At 62.6% G+C, this 17,810-nt stretch overlaps 1 protein-coding gene across 1 annotated transcript; it reads left to right on the forward strand.

The window, feature by feature from the left end:
- Positions 1–1,644: 1,644 nt before the first annotated feature.
- Positions 1,645–16,969, forward strand: FBXL16 (F-box and leucine rich repeat protein 16). The gene is made up of 6 exons (XM_054270891.1): positions 1,645–1,946; positions 11,965–12,675; positions 13,417–13,925; positions 14,215–14,299; positions 14,824–14,887; positions 15,650–16,969. Exons 2-6 carry the CDS (start codon positions 11,980–11,982, stop codon positions 15,796–15,798), a joined length of 1,503 nt encoding a protein of 500 aa, XP_054126866.1. The 5' UTR covers positions 1,645–1,946; positions 11,965–11,979; the 3' UTR covers positions 15,799–16,969.
- Positions 16,970–17,810: the final 841 nt, after the last annotated feature.

Consider the following 17,810-nt stretch of genomic DNA (forward strand, 5'->3'; position numbering starts at 1 on the left):
AGGGCCCCAGTGGCTCCCAGTGCCTCCCACCTGGCGTGCTCTGGGTGCAGGGTGTCCCCAAGGGCTGCACCACAGCCTTGCTCCCAGGCTGCTGCAGGTCCCAATTCCCCTGGAACAGCTCCTTGGGGACCACGGGGCACAGGGCACTGCTGAGGGGATGAGGAACTGTGGGGAGAAGGACCTGCAGCTCCTCAGGGGATGGGGAAACACGAGGCACCAGCAAGAGGCCTGGATCCACACATCCCTGCAGGTGCTGTCCCCTCCAGCATGTGTCACCCACTGGGCAGGGTGTGCTGAGAGTGTGAGTGTGAGTGTGTGAGTGTGAGTGTGAGTGTGTGAGTGTGAGTGTGAGAGTATGAGTGTGAGTGTGAGTGTGAGTGTGTGAGTGTGAGTGTGTGAGCACAGTCTCCTCCCCCAAGCCCCCTCCCAGCTGCAGGGTGAAACCCAACCTGCCTTATCAATAATGGAAGCAGGAGGCAGCGCCGGCTGCAGCCGCTCCCTGCGCCTCCCCAGGGCCGGGCTGGACCTGCTGCTCACGGGGCTGTGCCAGGGCAAGGCACAGGGGACAGGGCTAAATGTGCCAGCTGAGCTGCTCCCTCCAGTCTGGGGAGCAGGGGGAAGCTGGGGCCAGGCTGGGGGTGCTGGGACATGGGGGACAGCAGTGGGACACCCCCAGCAGGTCTCAGTGCCAGAGGTGGCTGGGGCAGGTGATTCCTGCCAGGACACGGGCACAGCAGCCTGGCATGGATGATTCCTGCCAGGATCTGGGCACAGCAGCCTGACATGGGTGATTCCCCCAGGATGTGGGCACAGCAGCCTGGCATGGGTGATTCCCCCAGGATGTGGGCACAGCAGCCCGGGCTGGGTGATTCTTGCCAGGATCTGGGCACAGCAGCCTGGACAGGGTGATTCCCCCAGGATGTGGGCACAGCAGCCTGGCATGGGTGCCCACTGCCCCTGGGGGTGCTGGCACAGGGTCCAGTGTCACCGCTGTGCCCCAGGGGCTGTCACAGAGCCCGAGGTGGCTGCTGGGGTGAGCAGGGTCTGCAGCAGGATGTGCACCAGGATCTCCAGCCTGCCATGCCCTGCTGGGGAGAGAGCCAGAGCAAGCATCCGTCTGTCCATCCAGCCTTCCACCCATCCCTGCGTTCAGCCTTCCAACCCTCCCTCCCTCCATTTCTCCAGCCACCCCATCCCTCCATCCCTCCCTCCATCCATGCTTCCATTTCCTCCTCCACCCCTCCATCACCATTCTCCCCTCCATTTCTTCATTCCATCACCATTCTCCCCTCCATTTCTTCATTCCTCCATCCTCTCCAACCCCTCCATCCTCATCTCTCCATTCATCCTTCCACCCCTCCATTTCTCCCTGCATCTCTCCATTCTTCCCTCCATTTTTCCATCCCTCCTTCGATCCTTCCACCTCTCCATCCCCCCATCCATCCATCCATCCCTCCCTCCATCCCCCATCCTTCCACCCCTGCATTCCCCCACCCACCACCCTCTCTGCCTGCACTCCCAGCTGCCAGCCCAGCCCCATTCCCGTGTCCCGCACCCTCACCTCGCCTCTCCCGGTGCCGCTCCGTCCCCGCCGCCGGTGTCGGTGTCCCTTTAACGGGCTCGGCCGGTGACACGCGTGTGCGTGTGTGCGAACGCGCGTGTGCGTGTGCTCCCCGCTCCCGGGGCTGGCTGGCAGCAGGGCCCCCCTTCTCCATCCCCCCGGATCCGGATCCGGCCCCATTCCCCCCCTCCACTCCCCGCTTATTTTTCCTGTTGTTTGGCGGGGTTGGGGCGGGGGCCGGGCGGGATCCGGCCCCTTTGCCAACGGGGATTTTTGGGGGGGATTATTCGCCGTTTTCTTCCCGCTGGGATTTTTTTTTTTTTTGCTGCAACAGAAAGAAGACGGGCGCAAGGCATGGCATGAGCTTCGGGAGACAGGGCTGGAGGTAAGAGCCGCTCGGGAAAAGCCTTTCCCACACAAAGCCGGTGCCGGGCTCGATGGCGATGCCGGGGTCGGTGCCGGTGCTCGTTCTGTCGGTACCGATCCCGGCACCGGCAGCGCGGCCGCCCCAGCCGCATCCCGCATCATGGAGCCGCGTTATATAACGGAGCGGAGCCGGCCCGGCCCCGGGGCTCCCGGTCCGGTGCCCCCCCGCCGCCCCCGCCTCCCACGGCTCGGCAGAGGATGGAGGTCGCTGTGAGCCTCCCCCGCCCCGCGGTGCTGCCCCCTCCGCCCCCTCGCTGTGGGGAGGGGGATGTGGGGGGCGAGGGGATGGGATGGGATGGGATGTGCTGTGTGTCCGTCCCCCCCTCCCCAGCATGGCCGGGCAGCAGCGGGTGGGGAAGGCAGGGAAAGGGGGATCAGGGCATCCCGAGGGAGGCAGGACTGCTCTGGGATGGGGGTGGAAGGGCACATCGCTGTAGGGACGTGGATGTCCCAGTGTGGGGTTGATGTTTGCCCCCTTCCATCTTTGCTGCCAGCCTCTAAAATGCCTCTAAAATTCTGGGAAGGGGGTGGAAGGGCACATTGCTGTAGGGACATGGATATCCCTGTGTGGGGTTGGTGTTTGCCCCCTTCCACCTCTGCTGCCAGCCTCTAAAATTCTGGGATGGGGGTGGAAGGGCACAGCGCTGTAGGGACGTGGATGTCCCAGTGTGGGGTTGGTGTTTGCCCCCTTCCAGCCTCTGAAATTCCTCTAAAATCCTGGGATGGGGGTGGAAGGGCAATCGCTGTAGGGACACGGATGTCCCAGTGTGGGGTTGATGTTTGCCCCCTTCCAGCCTCTAGAATTCCTCTTGTCCTCCCTGGTGGCACCATTGGCATCCCCGAGGCTGCACTCGAACACCCAAACACCCCAAAAGCTCGCTGTGGCTTTCTGGGGATGCAGGGTGACTCCAACCAAGGATGGGGGACAGGGGCAGCCCCCCCCCCATTCCCAGAGCCCAGGGGGATGGAGGAATGGAAAGGCCCTGGCTGGGATGGGGCTGAGGGGGGTCCTGCAGACCCCAGCATGGATCCATGGATCTCCCATCAGCCCAGGATGGGAACAGGAGTTTGTTTTGGTGGGGAGGATGAGGAGGGGCAGGGGGATCAGCGTGTGGGGCTGGGGGCCAGGCAGACTCGACCCCATGGAATGGCTGGGGAAACTGAGGCACGGGGTTCTGGCAGCAAGCAGCTGGATACCCCCAAGTCTTGGCCGTGTGGGGATCCAGGGGTGCCATGGGCTGAGGTGGTGCCTCTTGGGCATCTGCTGGTGCCCCTGGGACGTGGCAGTGCCTGCCAGGGGAGGGCAGAGCATGGTGGCAGGGCCTCTCCATGCCCACCCTGTGCCCAGGGCCTGGGGTGTCACAGCACCCCGGGGTGCTCAGCAGGCTGGAGCAGCGGGCACAGAGCGAGCCCCGTGCGTGCTGGCAGCTCCCCTCCTCTGAAGCTGGGGCTGATTTCACTCTGGCTACCAGGAAGAGGGAGGGAGGTGGCTTTGGAGTGGGGAGGACTCGCTCAAGCATCCATTTTTAATGAGCTAGATATCTATTTTTCCCCGAGCTGGCTTCCCCCACATCGATCCCTCTGCCTGCTCCCCTGCCCATGCCAGCAGCTCCAGGGCACAGGGGAGCAGCAGGATGGGCACCCCTGGCACTGGGACCCTCCTGCCACCCCAAATCTGCTCCTGGGGAAGGGGTGACCCTCGCTGGGGCCAGGGTAAGGTGAGAGTGGGGAAAGGGTTCCCTTGTCCCCTCCAGTGGGGTCACAGCCGTGGTGACCATCATGTGGGGAGACAGAAGGACAACAGGAGTGGGAGCACTTGGAGTTTGGAGGTTGGAGGTTGGATGCTGCCCCTCTGCTCTGCAGATTGAAGCTGTGCCTGGCTCAGCAGCTCCGTGGCAAAGCCACCTGGTCCTGCCTGGAGCTGTGTCCCCATCTCCCATCTCCTGCAGCTGCCAGCAGTGCCTGAGCAGGAGCTGCACCCCCAGAGGGGATTTGGGAGGCGAGTGGGAGCTGAGCTGTGGGAGGGAGCAGCGCTGGGTGTGCAGGCAGCAGAGCTCCTTGGCAGATCCCCCTCCCAACCCCTGCCCACCTGCCACGGGGACAGCCACGTGTGCTGGGGGCTCCGGGCCCACGGGAGGAGCTGGGGAGGAGCAGGGCAGGGTTTGGGGAGGGCACAGCTCAGCAGGACCCGCTCCTCCCTGCTGGAGGGGTGATCCATGCCCAGCTCTCGGACAGGGCAAGCAGGAGACCAGGAGCAGGAGCAGGATGGTGCCTGTTGGCTTTTGGAGCCCGTGCTGGCATTCAGCACCCACAGCCCACCAAGGGCTGGACACTGCCTGTCCTGGTGTCCCACCAGCCTCGTGCCAAGGGCCCCTGCCTGACCCCAAGGCCAGGGAAAAAGGGCCATCAGTGCCACCAGTGCCATCAGTGCCATCACTGCTCGTGTGGCTGTCACCGTGCCTGGGGGGCTGAAGGGTTTGGGCAGGCACAAACCCCAGCAGGACCTGAGGAGCTCATCCACATCCTGTGCTTGGACACAGCTCTCCTGGCTCCTCGGGGGATTGTGCATTTCAGCCCTTGCTGGGCAGAGGGAAGGGCTGGGACACGCTGGGAGCGGTCACTGGGCTCTGGATGGGGCTGTAGTGAGAGGAGGCCAGGCTGGGCAGGACTCAGCACACGAGGAGCTGCTCCCTCCTTGCCTCAGTGGGGAGCAGGGAGGAGCTTGGCTTAAGTACAAACACCTTTCCATGGTGTGAGAGTGAAGATCTCCAGAGGAGGCTGGAGGGGAAGGGAGCAGGGCTCCAGCTCTGCCTCAGTCTGTCCCTCCCGTGCTCCTTTCGGGTGGAGGGTTCCTCCCAAGGGGACAAGGGGCTGCCTGGGGAAAGGAGAGGTCAGGATTTGCTGTCTCTGGGAGAAGGGGATTCAGCAAAGAGCTGAGAGCTGCTGCAGGAGGGGCTTGGTGGGCAGAGGGAGCCCTGTTGGGAGGAAGTTTTTCTTGGGCAGGCTTGGGACTGGAGCTCTGTCTCCCCCCCACGCTGAGGGCTGGGGACAGGAGCTGCATCCCCCAGTGCCCCCAGACAGGATCTGCTCTCCCAGTGCCCCCAGACAGGAGCTGCTCTCTCCCCAAAGCAGTGGGACCTGAGCAGAGCTTGGTGCTGGCACCCCAGCCAGCTTTTCCCAGCTCCCAGGGGATGGGGCTGACCCTGCAAATCCCGAGCCTGACCTTTGGGCAGGCTGTGGGGCCTGAGAGGTTGCTGTGCTGGGGGTTCCTGCCGTGACAGCTCCTCTGCTTGGCCATGAGCTGCAAGAGGCAGCCATGGATTCACCAGCCTGGCTGGCACTGAGAGAAGCAGCCCCAGCACTGGGACTCAAACCAGTCACTCCCCAGCCCTTCCCGAGCCTCTTGGTCCACTGCAAGGTGGGATGAGCTCCTTGGCACCGTTGGGAGCCTCCAAGGGAGCAGGAAAGCTGCTCTCAGCCCTTGGGTCTCCCCTGGAGCTCTCAGGGCAGCCCCAGGAGGGATTTTCCCAGCTCCCATCACACAAACAGCAGCTCTCCAGGGTCAGCTGGAGACGCAAGGCCTTTCCTTACTGTGAATTCCTGGATTGTACAGCAAGGAAGAGGCAGCACTGAGTTTGGAGCTGTGCTCTGAGCTTGTCCCAGCTCACCTGTGTGAGTGCTGGAGCCCAAATCCACCTGTGCACACACACACACACAGACACACACAGCATCTCCAGGCATGGAGCATCTCTCCTCTGCTCCTGCATCTCCAGGAGAAGCAGTGGCTCCTCCAGTCTCCAGCAGCTCCTCTGCACTGCTGGGGTGACCCAAACCCCCTGAGGAGACCCAGACTGGAGCTGGGTGCTGTGCACCGTTCTGATCCAGCGGGATCAGGGCCGGGGGCAGCAGCAGCACCCGCGCAGCAGCTCTGCAGGGGATGTGTGCATGTGTTCATCCCTGCCGTGTGCTCCGACAGGCAGCTCCGGCCCCAGCCCGGCCCCGCCGCCGCCCGGGGCAGCCCCAGCGAGCTCAGCGCCCCGGAGGCTGCACAAAGCCCGGGCCCGTGCTCGGCACAGCGCTCCGTGCCGGGCTGTGCGCTCCGCCGGTACAGAGACTTGATTTGCTGCATTAGTAAAAATAGCCGGGTAATGAATTCAGCTGATGCAACCCCGGCAGCGCGTGCACGCAGCGGGCCCGGCTGTGCTGAGAGTGTGAGTATGTGTGTGTGTGTGTGTGTGACTGAGTGTGAGCGGGATTGTGTGTGTATGCATCCCGTATGAGTGTGAGTGTGTGAGTGGGGCTTGTGTGTTTGTATGCATCCTGTGTGTGTGTGTTTGTGTGTGAGTGCGAGCGGGATTGTGTGTGTGAGTGTGTGTGTGCATCCATGTGTGTGTGAGTGCAAGTGTGTGTGAGTGTGTGAGTTTGAGTGTGAGTGTGTGTGAGTGTGAGCAGGATTGTGTGTGTGTGTGTGTGTGTGTGTGTGTGTGTGCATCCTGTGTGAGCGTGAGCGTGAGTGTGAGTGTGAGTGTGAGCCAGGCTGTGCCAGGGCACCCCCTGCCCGGGGCTGTGTGTGCGTGTGCGTGTGTGCACAGCCCATGTGTGTGTGAGTGCGAGCAGGCAGCGATGGCTGCTCGCTCCGCACGGGCTCTGCCACCTGAAGCCTTTTGGCAGCAGCTCTGGGTCCTGGCAGGGCCATACCAAGGCTCCGAGGGGGCTGGGGGCAGCAGGGTCCCGCTGGGTGACAGCAGGGTCCCATGGAGAGTCTGTGGGGCACTCATGGATTATCCCTAGGATCTCATCTGCCTGCTGGGTTACTGTAGGATCTCTTACAAGGATCTGTTGGAGCAATCCTGGATCTTGGCAGGGCCCTGAGGGGTGATGGAGGTTCCCTTACAAGGAGCCGGTGGGGCAGGGCTGGATCCTCCCTCCCAGGGCCCGGCGCGACAGGGCCGGATGCGGGCAGGGACAGGGACACGAGCGCGGTGTTCTTGGGGTGGCCGCTGTCCCCGGTGCTGACCGGGACCGAATGAACGGGGCCGCTGTCCTTGGTGCTGACCGGGGCCTCTGACCAGAGTCGCTGACCGTGGTGCTGACCGGGGCCACTCACCGGAACCGCTGTCCTCGGTGGACTGAATGACCGGGGACCGAATGACCGGGGCCACTGGCCGCGGTGCTGACATCCGGGACCGATGGACCAGGGCCACTGTCCCTGGTGCTGACCGGGACCGGTGACCGGGGCCGCTGTCCCCGGTGCTGACCGGGACTGATGGACCAGGGCCCCTCACCGGGACCTCTGTCCGCGGTGCTGAGCGGGACCGAATGAACGGGACCGATGACCGGGGCCGCTGTCCCCGGTGCTGACCCAGCCCGCCCGCTGTCAGGGGCCTCCCACGCCGCCCAACCCGGGATCTCCCCTGGCTCCGATCCGGCTCCAACCCGGCTGACCCGAGCCCAGCCCTATCCCTGCTGCACAGGATAACTGCTCCAGGAGCCGGGGATCCCCCAGGCCGTGCACTAACAGGGTGGGTGAAGGCCCTGCCCGTGTCTCAGGGCCTTCATCCCTCTGCACTACCACGTGCAGACAGTGAACTCGCCAACAGATTGGGCAGGCTCTGTTTCCCAGGCAGTTTCCATTGTGTTCATCCCAGCACGCTCACAGTGCAGTGTTTGTGGTGCCAGGCTCTCAGACCCCAGCTCGTTTCTCTCTCCCTGCGTCAATCCCGCCCCCCAGCACTGCATCATCGCTCCCGTGGGTGACAAACCCCCCCAAACCTCCCTGACAGTGACGTATCCTGAGAAATGTGCACCCTGCAGTGGATTCGGGAAGCTCGAGGGCTCTGGCCTTTGCTCTTGTCAGGTTTTCTCCCACTGGGCTGGGGCTGGCACTCCATGGCTGGGAGAGGCCTCCCCAAGAGAGAGCAAAGGGGGGCTGCAAACCTGAGCCCTTCCTGTGCGACCCCAGAGTAAGAGTGATTGTATCAAATGCTGAACAATCTCGATGATGATGATGATGGTGTGCTTGGCCCAGTCATGCAATCTGCAAACACTGAGATGACAGGGAGAAGGGAAAGGGACAAATCTCTGCTCTCCTGTTGCTTTGGAGTGGCCAAAAAGCACTTGGAGGTGTTCATGGAACTGTTGGAACATGTGGGAGGGTCTGTGCTGACACCTCCAAGGCAGACAGCTTTGGGTTTGTCTGTCCATCCCTGTCTCTGGGAGTGCCTGGGGAGGTGCAGGGTGGACTCTGTGACCCCCAGGGGCTGTGGGAGCATCATTTTTGGCATCAGAGCAGTGTGGCCTTATCCCTGGGCTGCAGGAGCTGGGGGGCTCCTGGCTGTAGGCCAGGGGTCTCCCATGGCACAGGAGGGCAGATGCCAGCCCTGCCCTTGGTGTCACAGACAGCAGCTATTGGCCCCCTCCCCTTCCAGCCCACCCTCTCCACACTGGGGTCTTTCCAAACCCTCTCCACACTGGGGTCTTTCCCCAAGCACAGTTCAGTGCCTGGGGGTGCTGGGAGCACCCAAATTCTTCCCTGCTCATCTCCCCAGAGAGAAATGCCTGCCTGGCTTCCCCCACCGCTGCCCAGATCCTCCCGTGCCCAGAGGCTCGAATCTCTCTCCGTTTTTCTCTTTGAAGTGACTTCAGACTCACTCAAGGTTCGGGATTTCTGTGCTCTGTTCAGGCAGCCTGAGCTCCTTGGGCAGGGGCCTGGCTCAGCTTTCCCGGGAAAGCTGCTGGACCCTCTGAGCCCCCCGAGCCCCCTGAGCCCCCTGAGCTCAGCCTCGAGGACCAGCCGAGCTCTGAGCAGGTTTTGGATGCTGTGCCAAAACCTCCTGCTGGCTGCTGTGAGTCCAGTGACTTGTCAGCATCTGTGTCCTGCTGTGACCGTCCCCTCGGGCTGCCGAGGCCCTGCGCTGCCCCTCTGCCACCACCTGCCCTGTCCCTGTGCCCAGCGGCTCTGGGGCTTGGTGCCACCACCTGCCCTGTCCCCAGTGTTGGAGTGACGGGGGGTGGCACGGTCAGGACAGATGGAAATGAGAGATCTCTGCAGCCAGGTCAGGAACTTGGGGTTTATTGCAAAGGGCCTGGGGGCAGGGCCCTGCTGGGAGCTGCCAAACACAGCTCAGAGCAGGCCCCAGAGAGGAGAGAGGATGAGAGGGTAAGAGGGTAAGAGAGTGAGGTTCCCATTAAAATACAATAAATCTTCTTCTGTGTTGAATATTCTAATTCTCACAAACCAATCTAGTACAAGACACAAATCCTATAGCATTTCCATACAGCCTATAAGAATCATTACATTACCACACTGTGTTACATTTTAAACCCTATAAACTCCTCTTTGGACCCCTTCTGCCAAGCTGTAGGGTCTGCTCTGACCCTTGGGCCTGTCTGCAAGCAGAGGGTGTTGTTTCATCAAAAGGAGATTACCTTCACCCAGCCACACCATTGTTTTCCAGTTGTTCAGTAACTGAGGTATCTCAAAGCTTGCTTTCATTTCAATCTTGCTTGTAGTTTCTATATTCTCAAAATCTTTTGCCAGACAATCATATTTATAAGGCTTTCCTGTTTCATCTTCCCCAACGCCCAGGGCCGGCCAATGTGCCCAGCGCCTCTGGGGCTCGGTGCCACTCTCTGCAGTGACACTTCCCGTGCCACCTGGCCATCGTCTGTTTGGGTTGGTGCTCTGTGAGACACCCGCTGCACGTTCTGTTTACCTCCCTGATTGCAGCCGAGCCGCTGGTTTCGAGTTTCTCCCTTCTCTCCCCTCCCCTTCTGCTGCTTTCAAGCGAATCTAACACATGTCCAAGCATCGGGCGGGCGGCGTGAGCGGAGGCAGCAGCGGCTGCATCCGAGCCGGGAGCGGCGCCAGGCTGTCTGCACAGGGCTGGGCTCGTCCCAGGGGGCTGCAGCGTGGCGGGACGATGCCACCGAGCCGGGCTGGCTGTGGGCACCTCAGCTGGCACCGCGGCTCCCCCAGCGCCGTGCCGGGAACGGGAGGTGCCCTGTGCCCTGCATCCCAGGTGTGCCTGCATCCCTCAGGTTCTCCAGGTGTGCCATCGGCCCCTGGATGTGCTGTTGAGCTCCTTTTTGGGTGGCTGAGCCCTCCCTGTGTGCTCCAGGAAAGCTGGATGAGGCCGGGCATATCACCAGCTGCGGATGTACAGATCACCAGCGGGATGGGACTGCTGGAACGTGCCTTGAGCTGTTTGATTTTCCAGCATCAGTCTCATTCCATGGGTATGACAATGGGAAGATGCCAGCAGCTCACATCCAGGCAGCAGATCAAAAACTCAATGTTACAACTTTAAAAGTTTTCTGGCCAATCACACAAAGCAAAAGCACATTGACAGTAGTTCTATCCAACCACTATAACCTTTGGTTAAACAATTCTTGCTTATTTCGAATACAATACCTGCTTGTAAGCCTTGAAACACAACACACAGAGCTCCATTACTAAGCTTAAAACTTCCTAACATCTCACTAGATAAACTTTTCTGCAGCTTAGGGAGTTATTCTAGACAAGCATTAATACACAGACCATTGTTCTGTTTGTCCTTGCTTTTCTACTTTTTACATAATTTTTCTGCTGACCAATCTCATGGCTGCTGCTTAGCTCCAATCACAGTCCTGCTCTCTCTGAGGCCTGCCTTTTGCAGCTTTCCCAAAACCCTCTGATTTTGTGGATTCCCACAAGGGATGCTGTGAGAGTGAAAGGGATGGGCAGCAGCAGGGGTCTGGGCTGCATCCTGCTTTCAGGCCACGGAGCTTGGCCATGAGCAGGATGCCCTTCCCTCAGTGTCCCTCCATCAGGGCTTGACTTTCTCCATCCCAAATCAAGCAGCTGTAATAATCCCTTGCTTTAATCTCGGGTCTGGGAAGAGCTGGCAGGCAGGAAGGTCCCCAGCACCTGTCACTGATGGATGGAGGTGCCAAGCACCCCTTGGGCCTTCAGGGGATCTCCCTGTGCCCTGCTCCATGGACTGCAAGCTGCACTCCCGTGCTTCAGCTCCTCGTGCCCTCAGGGCTTGCCAGGATCAGCTTTTTGGCAGGGTTTGGTGTGGCATTGGCATGTGGGGCACGGGCAGGGCAGGCAGAGCCAGGCAGGGCCCTGTGCCAGGCCCTGGCTGGGCAGGGGGAGGGGGCTGAGCCCCCATCAATAATTCAGCTCCATATTTATAGAGGGAAATGCATTGAATAATGGATGGTGGGTGAGGGGGGCCCTTGGGAAGCCAGCCTTGCTGCCACTGCAATATTTATCAGCCCAGTTTGCCGGGTGCTGCCTGAGGCTCCACTACGGCTGGCACAGGCTCACTGCTGAGGGCTTGGCTGGCACAGTGGGCACAGGCACCTCTGCCTGCTGCCCTCTACAAAAATGCACTGGGGGACGGAGCCCCACTGCTCTGGAGCCAGGCTGGGAGAGCTGGGGTTGCTCACCTGGAGAGGAGAAGGCTCCAGGGACACCTCAGAGCACCTTGCAGGGCCTAAATATGGGCCTGGATGTTGGGAAGGAATTGTTCTCTGGCAGGGTGGGCAGGCCCTGGCACAGGGTGCCCAGGGCAGCTGTGGCTGCCCCTGGATCCCTGGCAGTGCCCAAGGCCAGGCTGGAGCACCCTGGGCTAGTGGAAGGTGTCCTGGCCATGGCATGGATGTGGAATGAGGTGGATTTTGAGGTCCCTTCCAACCCAAACCAGCCTGTGGATCCTTTTCTGTCTGCCACTAGCCATGCTTGTTTCTAGGCTCAGAGAGGGATGTGAATACCCAGGGACAAATCCCCATCTGTCCCTCATCACAGGGGGCACCAGGGCCATGTGGCTTCTGGGAGGACCCTTCTCTGTGTCCCAGGCAGGTCCCCTCTGTGGCTGTGCCCACCTGGTCCCATGTGCCACCCTGCTCAGGGCCCCCAGGATCTCCCCCCTCCCTGGTGCCACCACCCCCCCACAGACCCAGAGCCCCTGACCCCACACCCTGTGTTACAGAGACACCCGTGGAAGATGTCGAACCCGAGAAACGGCGACACCAAGCCCCCATGTTTGCCCCGCAATGGACTGGTGAAGATCCCCACGCAAGCCAACGGCCTCGGCTCCGCCAGCATCACCAAAGGCACCCCCGCCGTGAAAAACCGCCTGTGCCAGCCTTCCTCCGTGCCTGCCATCCTCAGCCCGGCCTTAGCCCACCGCAGCGACCTGCCCATCCCCAGCCTGGCCTCCCCGCTCTCCTTGGCCACCCTGGCCAGCGTGTCCTCCCCTCCCGGCGCTTCCTTGGTGGGACTGAACGCCAGCGAGGGCTCGGAGCAGCCGTCCCCGGAGCGGCTGCCGGGCTCGCCCTCGGAGAGGCAGCTGGCCGTGGACGAGAAGATCCTCAACCGCCTGTTCTGGTACTTTTCGGCGTGCGAGAAGTGCGTGCTGGCGCAGGTGTGCAAGGCATGGCGGAGGGTGCTCTACCAGCCCAAGTTCTGGGTGGGCTTGACGCCCGTCCTGCACACCAAAGAGCTCTACAACGTCCTGCCCGGGGGAGAGAAGGAGTTCGTCAGCCTGCAGGGCTTCGCCGTCCGCGGCTTCGACGGCTTCTGCCTCGTGGGCGTCTCTGACCTGGACATTTGTGAGTTCATTGACAACTACCCCCTCTCCAAGAAGGGGGTCAAGTCCATGAGCCTTAAGAGGTCGACCATCACAGATGCGGGGTTGGAGGTAGGTGACCCTGCTGAAGTGACCGGGGTGACTGAGGTGTGCTGGTGGCGGGTCAGTCTTGGTGGCCTTGGGGACACACATGTGGACAGAGTGGTCACAATGAAGGAGCAGACAGGTGGCATGGCCACCCCACAGGTGCTGGCAGCACAGGGAGGCCCTGCCTGTTGTCTGGGCTGTGGGATGGGTGCAGCCTGTGCAGGGTCAGGAGGCTGTCGGGGCTGCATCCCTGCAGGAAGGCAGGGCCAGGTGAGGTGATGATGTGACAGTGGGTGACAATCTCTGGGGATAGGGCATCCCTGCTTGGCTGGCTGCTCCCCAGCAAGGGGGTCACCCAAGCAAGGGGCTGAGGGTCAGGTAGAGATAGGGTAACTCAGGGGGCTGGGCAAGGTCCCCACCAAGATCCTTGCCCCGTGCCATGGCCAAACACAGCACCAGCTGCTCCGTGGGCACATCTCACCTGTGCTGGGAGCGGCATCAATCCCCACCCTGCAGGAACACCTGGCACAGTGCTGGGGCTGCAGCCAGGGGTCCCTGCCTGTCTCCTCCCATTCCCCACTCACGCTGGTGTGACCTAAGGCAGGTGTTAAACCCATGCCAGGGAGGTCCCAGGGAGAAGACTGGACCCAACCAAGACTGGGAGCAGTGGGAAGAGCCCCAGGGTCTCAGAGGGAGCCAGGGTGGGGACACAGGGACACACACGGGTGGGTGGCAGTGCCCGGCCTGACGCCCTGCCCTCGGCAGGTGATGCTGGAGCAGATGCAGGGCGTGGTGCGGCTGGAGCTGTCGGGCTGCAACGACTTCACGGAGGCCGGGCTGTGGTCCAGCCTCAACGCCCGCATCACGGCGCTGAGCGTCAGCGACTGCATCAACGTGGCCGACGACGCCATCGCCGCCATCTCGCAGCTCCTGCCCAACCTGACCGAGCTCAACCTGCAAGCCTACCACGTGACGGACACGGCGCTCGCCTACTTCACCGCCAAGCAGGGCTACACCACCCACACCCTGCGCCTCAACTCCTGCTGGGAGATCACCAACCACGGCGTGGTCAACATGGTGCACAGCCTGCCCAACCTGAGCGTGCTCAGCCTCTCGGGCTGCTCCAAGGTGACGGATGACGGAGTGGAGCTGGTGGCCGAGAACCTGCGGAAGCTGCGCAGCCTCGACCTGTCCTGGTGCCCCCGCATCACCGACATGGCCCTGGAGTACATCGCCTGCGACCTGCACAAGCTGGAGGAGCTGGTGCTCGACAGGTAAAGGGCTGTGCTGAGCCGTGCTGTGCCGTGTGCCAAGCCATGCCATGCCACGCCGTGCTATGCCAAGCCATGCCAAGTCATGCCATACCGTGCTGAGCCATGCCATGCCATGCACGCCATGCCATGCCATGTTAAGCTGTGCTGTGCTTTGTCGCCCCATGACAAACCATGCCGTGCCAAGCCGTGCCATGCTGAGCCGCGCTGTAGCAGAGGGTGCAGCATGGGGGCCATGGTTTGGGGACACCCACGGGTGACCAGCTGGCTCTGACACCCTGTGTCCCGGCAGGTGCGTGCGGATCACCGACACCGGCCTCAGCTACTTGTCCACCATGTCATCCCTGCGGAGCCTCTACCTGCGCTGGTGCTGCCAGGTAGGTGTGGAACACGGCTGTGCCCGTCCCGGCTCGGCTCGGCACGGCAGAGAGGGCATGGTGGCACCTCCCTGGGCATGGGCCATGAGCTCGGGGCGGGCTCCCAGGGCTGGCTGAAGACCCCAAGACTTGGTGCCAGGGAGCAGAGAGCTCCTGTGAGCTCAGCAGGACTCAGCCCTGGCACCCTGACCCTGCATCCCCAGAGCCCGTACCCACTCCCTGCCCTGGCTCCCCGCTCCCTGTTGCACAGCCCAGACCCAGCACCCCGGCCCTGCACCCCAAATCCTGCCCCAGCATCCCGCTGCAACATCCCATATCCTGCTCAGGCTCCCCTCCCTGCAGCCTGTCCCATCACAGTTCCCTGCCCTGGCACCCAGAGCCAGCACACTGCCCCAGCATCCTGCACCCTGCTTCAGGTTCCCAGCCCTGGCACCAGCTCCCTGCCCCAGCTGGGCAATGCTGAGCCTGGTGTTGTGGTTGTCCCCATTATCCCCCCCTCATCCCCATCCCATCTTCTTTTCCAGGTGCAGGATTTTGGCCTGAAGCACCTCCTGGGCATGGGCAGCCTGCGCCTGCTCTCACTGGCTGGTGAGACCCTGACCCCCTACCAGGGACCAGAGACCCCAGGGGCTGGGGGGCACCGGGCATGGGGAGAGAGAGAGCCCTGGGGACAGTCTGGGGACAGAGAGAGCCCTGGGGACAGCCAGCCTCCCCCCAGGCCAGCAGGCGCCTGCACCCAGCCCAGCCTGTGGGGAAAGATGCACAGCTGGACTCTTGGGGTGCCGTGTTTTTTGGGGTGGTGGTGTTTAGGAGCTGCGTTTTTCGCCATTCAGGTGTTCTGAGGTGTTGGTTTTTGGGGAGCTGTCCTGGGGGACACACTTTTTTGGGTGTTTTTTTTTTTCTTTGGAATACTGGTGCTTTGAGTTGTTGGGATTTTAGGCTGACCTTGGGGTGTAGGTGTTTTGGAGCACTATTCTTTAGCATGCTGGTTTTCTGGGTTCTGGTGGGGTTTTTGGGTGCTAATTTTGATGGTCTTGGTATATATGGACCTTAAAGTGTGCTGGTGCTTTAAGGTACTGCTTTTTGTGTGCAATTTTGAGTGCTGGATTTTTTGGATGCTGATATTTCGTAGTGTTAGGCTTTTTGGGGTCCTTTTTTAGCACGCTGGTTTTTTGCATTCTGCCTTTTGGGTGTGGTGAAGTTTGAGCTGCTGGGATTTTGAGGTCCACACCCTTTGGTTCTGTTTGGGGGAATTTTGGTGCTCTGGGATGCTGGTGCCTATTTTTTGGGGATGCTATTTTTGGGAGGCACTGGTGATCTGGGCTGACAGAGCACCCTGTCTCTTTGCAGGCTGCCCCTTGCTGACCACCACGGGGCTGTCGGGGCTGGTGCAGCTGCAGGAGCTGGAGGAGCTGGAACTCACCAACTGCCCCGGGGCCACCCCGGAGCTCTTCAAGTACTTCTCCCAGCACCTGCCGTGCTGCATGGTGATCGAGTAGCGCCGGAGCCGGCCCGCCCCGCGCCCTCCCCGGCCGCCATCGCCCACCCCATCTCCCTCCGGCTGCGGGGGGATTCGAGAGACGCCCCCGATTCCATCCGAGCCCGGACATCCCCCGCATCGCCGCCCCCGAGGGACGCGGGGCTCCGGGGGGAGATGGGGGCAGGAGCCCCCCCCGGTACCATGTAAATTCCCCCCACGCCGCCGCCACCGCCCGTGCTCCTCCCGCTGTCCTGCCAATCCCTTCCGGACAGACGAACGGACATCGTGGAAGCCCAAAGTGGGAAGGCGACGCTGTGTGACCCCCCCCGGCCGCATCCTGCTCCCCCCGCCCCGGTGCCAGCGCCACCGAGGATGCTCCAGGGCACCAAAGGACGCTCGCAGGGATGGCCAGAGGAGGATGCTGATTTTGGGGTGGCGGCGGAGGCTGGATGGGTCCCCTGACGCCCCCGGAGCGGGTCACCGAGCTCACCCCCCGTCCCCGCGCTGCGTGTGCCCTCCAGCCCCCCGCCCCGCCTTTGGGGCGCTCTCCCCCGGTGAATAGGATGTCCCTCTCCGCCCGCCCGCCGCCCTCGCATGCTCGCTTGCTTCAGTCTCGTGCTACGGCAGGTTTCGGGGTACCGGGGGGGACGGTGACAAGTGACAGCCCCACTGAGCCCCTCCACGCGCCGGATCCCGCCCCGGGCTGCCCTGGCGACATCCCCCGCGCCCGGGGTACCCTCCTGCACCCCGCGGGGCTTGGGGGGCGATGCCACCGCCGGGCAGCGACCCATCCGTCTGGGATGGGACATCCCGGGGCACCGGGGCCGGGGCGGAGCCACCGCGGCGGCACCGGCAGCACAGAGAGACCGCGGGAGGTGGCACCTCGGACGCACTGCCACCACTGCCACCGCTCTTCCAGCTGAAAAGCCATCGCCCCCGTGCCAGCGGCAAGCGGGGCACCGGGGGGACCCCCGGGCTGAGCCGAGATGGGACCGAGCCGGAGCGGGGCTGGGGGAGCCAGCGCGGGAGGGGCTCGGTGCCCCCGGGCAGTGCCCGCCCCGTGCCACAGCCATGGGAGGAGAGTGGGCACGGACACGGGCACGGGCACGGGATGGGCACGGACACGGACACGGACACGCTTTCGGTTTGTTTTGCCTTTGTACCGGCCGGGAAGGAACTGCTGCACCAACCGCCGCCTCCGCTCCCTGCTTTGTCCGAAACGCCCCTTTTCACCCCAAAATGGCACCAGCTGGAAGGGCTTTGGGGGGTCCCTGGGGCTGCGGGACAGGGTGGCACTGCCGGGGCCCGGAGCACCCCGGCACGGGGGTGGGAGGCTGCCCGCACCCCCAAAGCCTGCAGTGTCCCAGGACAGCGGCACACACAGGTGTCCCCCACCCCCGCAGGTGACAGCGGCAGTTTTGGGGTGCCAGAGCCCCGCAGGTGACAGCGGCAGTTTTGGGGTGCCAGAGCCCCGCAGGTGACAGCGGCAGTTTTGGGGTGCCACAGCCCCGCACAGGTCCCTGGTGCCAGGTTGCACAGACAGCCCCAGCACGGAGCCCATATCGTGCCAGTGACCCCTGCACCCCTCCTCCCCTGTGCACCCCTATATCCCTCCAGTGCACCTGTACACCATCAATGCACCCCATATCCTCCCGGCACCCCCATTTCCCACCTGCAGCCTGACCCACAAGGCTCCCACAGACCTCTGACCCCCATATATCCCCCTGACCCACATCCCTGTGCACCCCCAATTCCCTGAACCCCACATCTCCCGGCACCCCCCCAGGCACACTCCCATGGCAGTGTGCACCTCCCAGTGCACCCTCACACCCCTGTGCACCCCGGTAACGCTCCAGCTCACTCCTACACCCCCAACGCACCCCATATCCCCTCGGCACCCCCATTTCTCACCCTGACCCCCAATGCCCCCCACACCCCCCTGAACCCCGTTTCCTGCTGCGCTCCCAGACCCTCTGGGGTGCACCTCTGGTATCCTCGTTCCCCTCGGATCCCACAGCCCCCTGACATTCC

This window comes from Melozone crissalis, unplaced genomic scaffold, assembly GCF_028551555.1.
Source record: "Melozone crissalis strain CALT ecotype California unplaced genomic scaffold, PUWL_Pcris_2 ptg000012l_1, whole genome shotgun sequence".
In the NCBI taxonomy this organism is placed as follows: domain Eukaryota; kingdom Metazoa; phylum Chordata; class Aves; order Passeriformes; family Passerellidae; genus Melozone; species Melozone crissalis.

What these genes read in the sequence shown, in the direction of transcription:
- FBXL16 (XM_054270891.1), top strand. Translation starts at nt 11,980, where the DNA reads ATGTCGAACCCGAGAAACGGCGACACCAAGCCCCCATGTTTGCCCCGC. An exon ending in TCACAGATGCGGGGTTGGAG is followed by an intron (nt 12,676 to 13,416) that starts GTAGGTGACCCT and finishes TGCCCTCGGCAG; the next exon opens with GTGATGCTGGAGCAGATGCA. An exon ending in GCGCCTGCTCTCACTGGCTG is followed by an intron (nt 14,888 to 15,649) that starts GTGAGACCCTGA and finishes GTCTCTTTGCAG; the next exon opens with GCTGCCCCTTGCTGACCACC.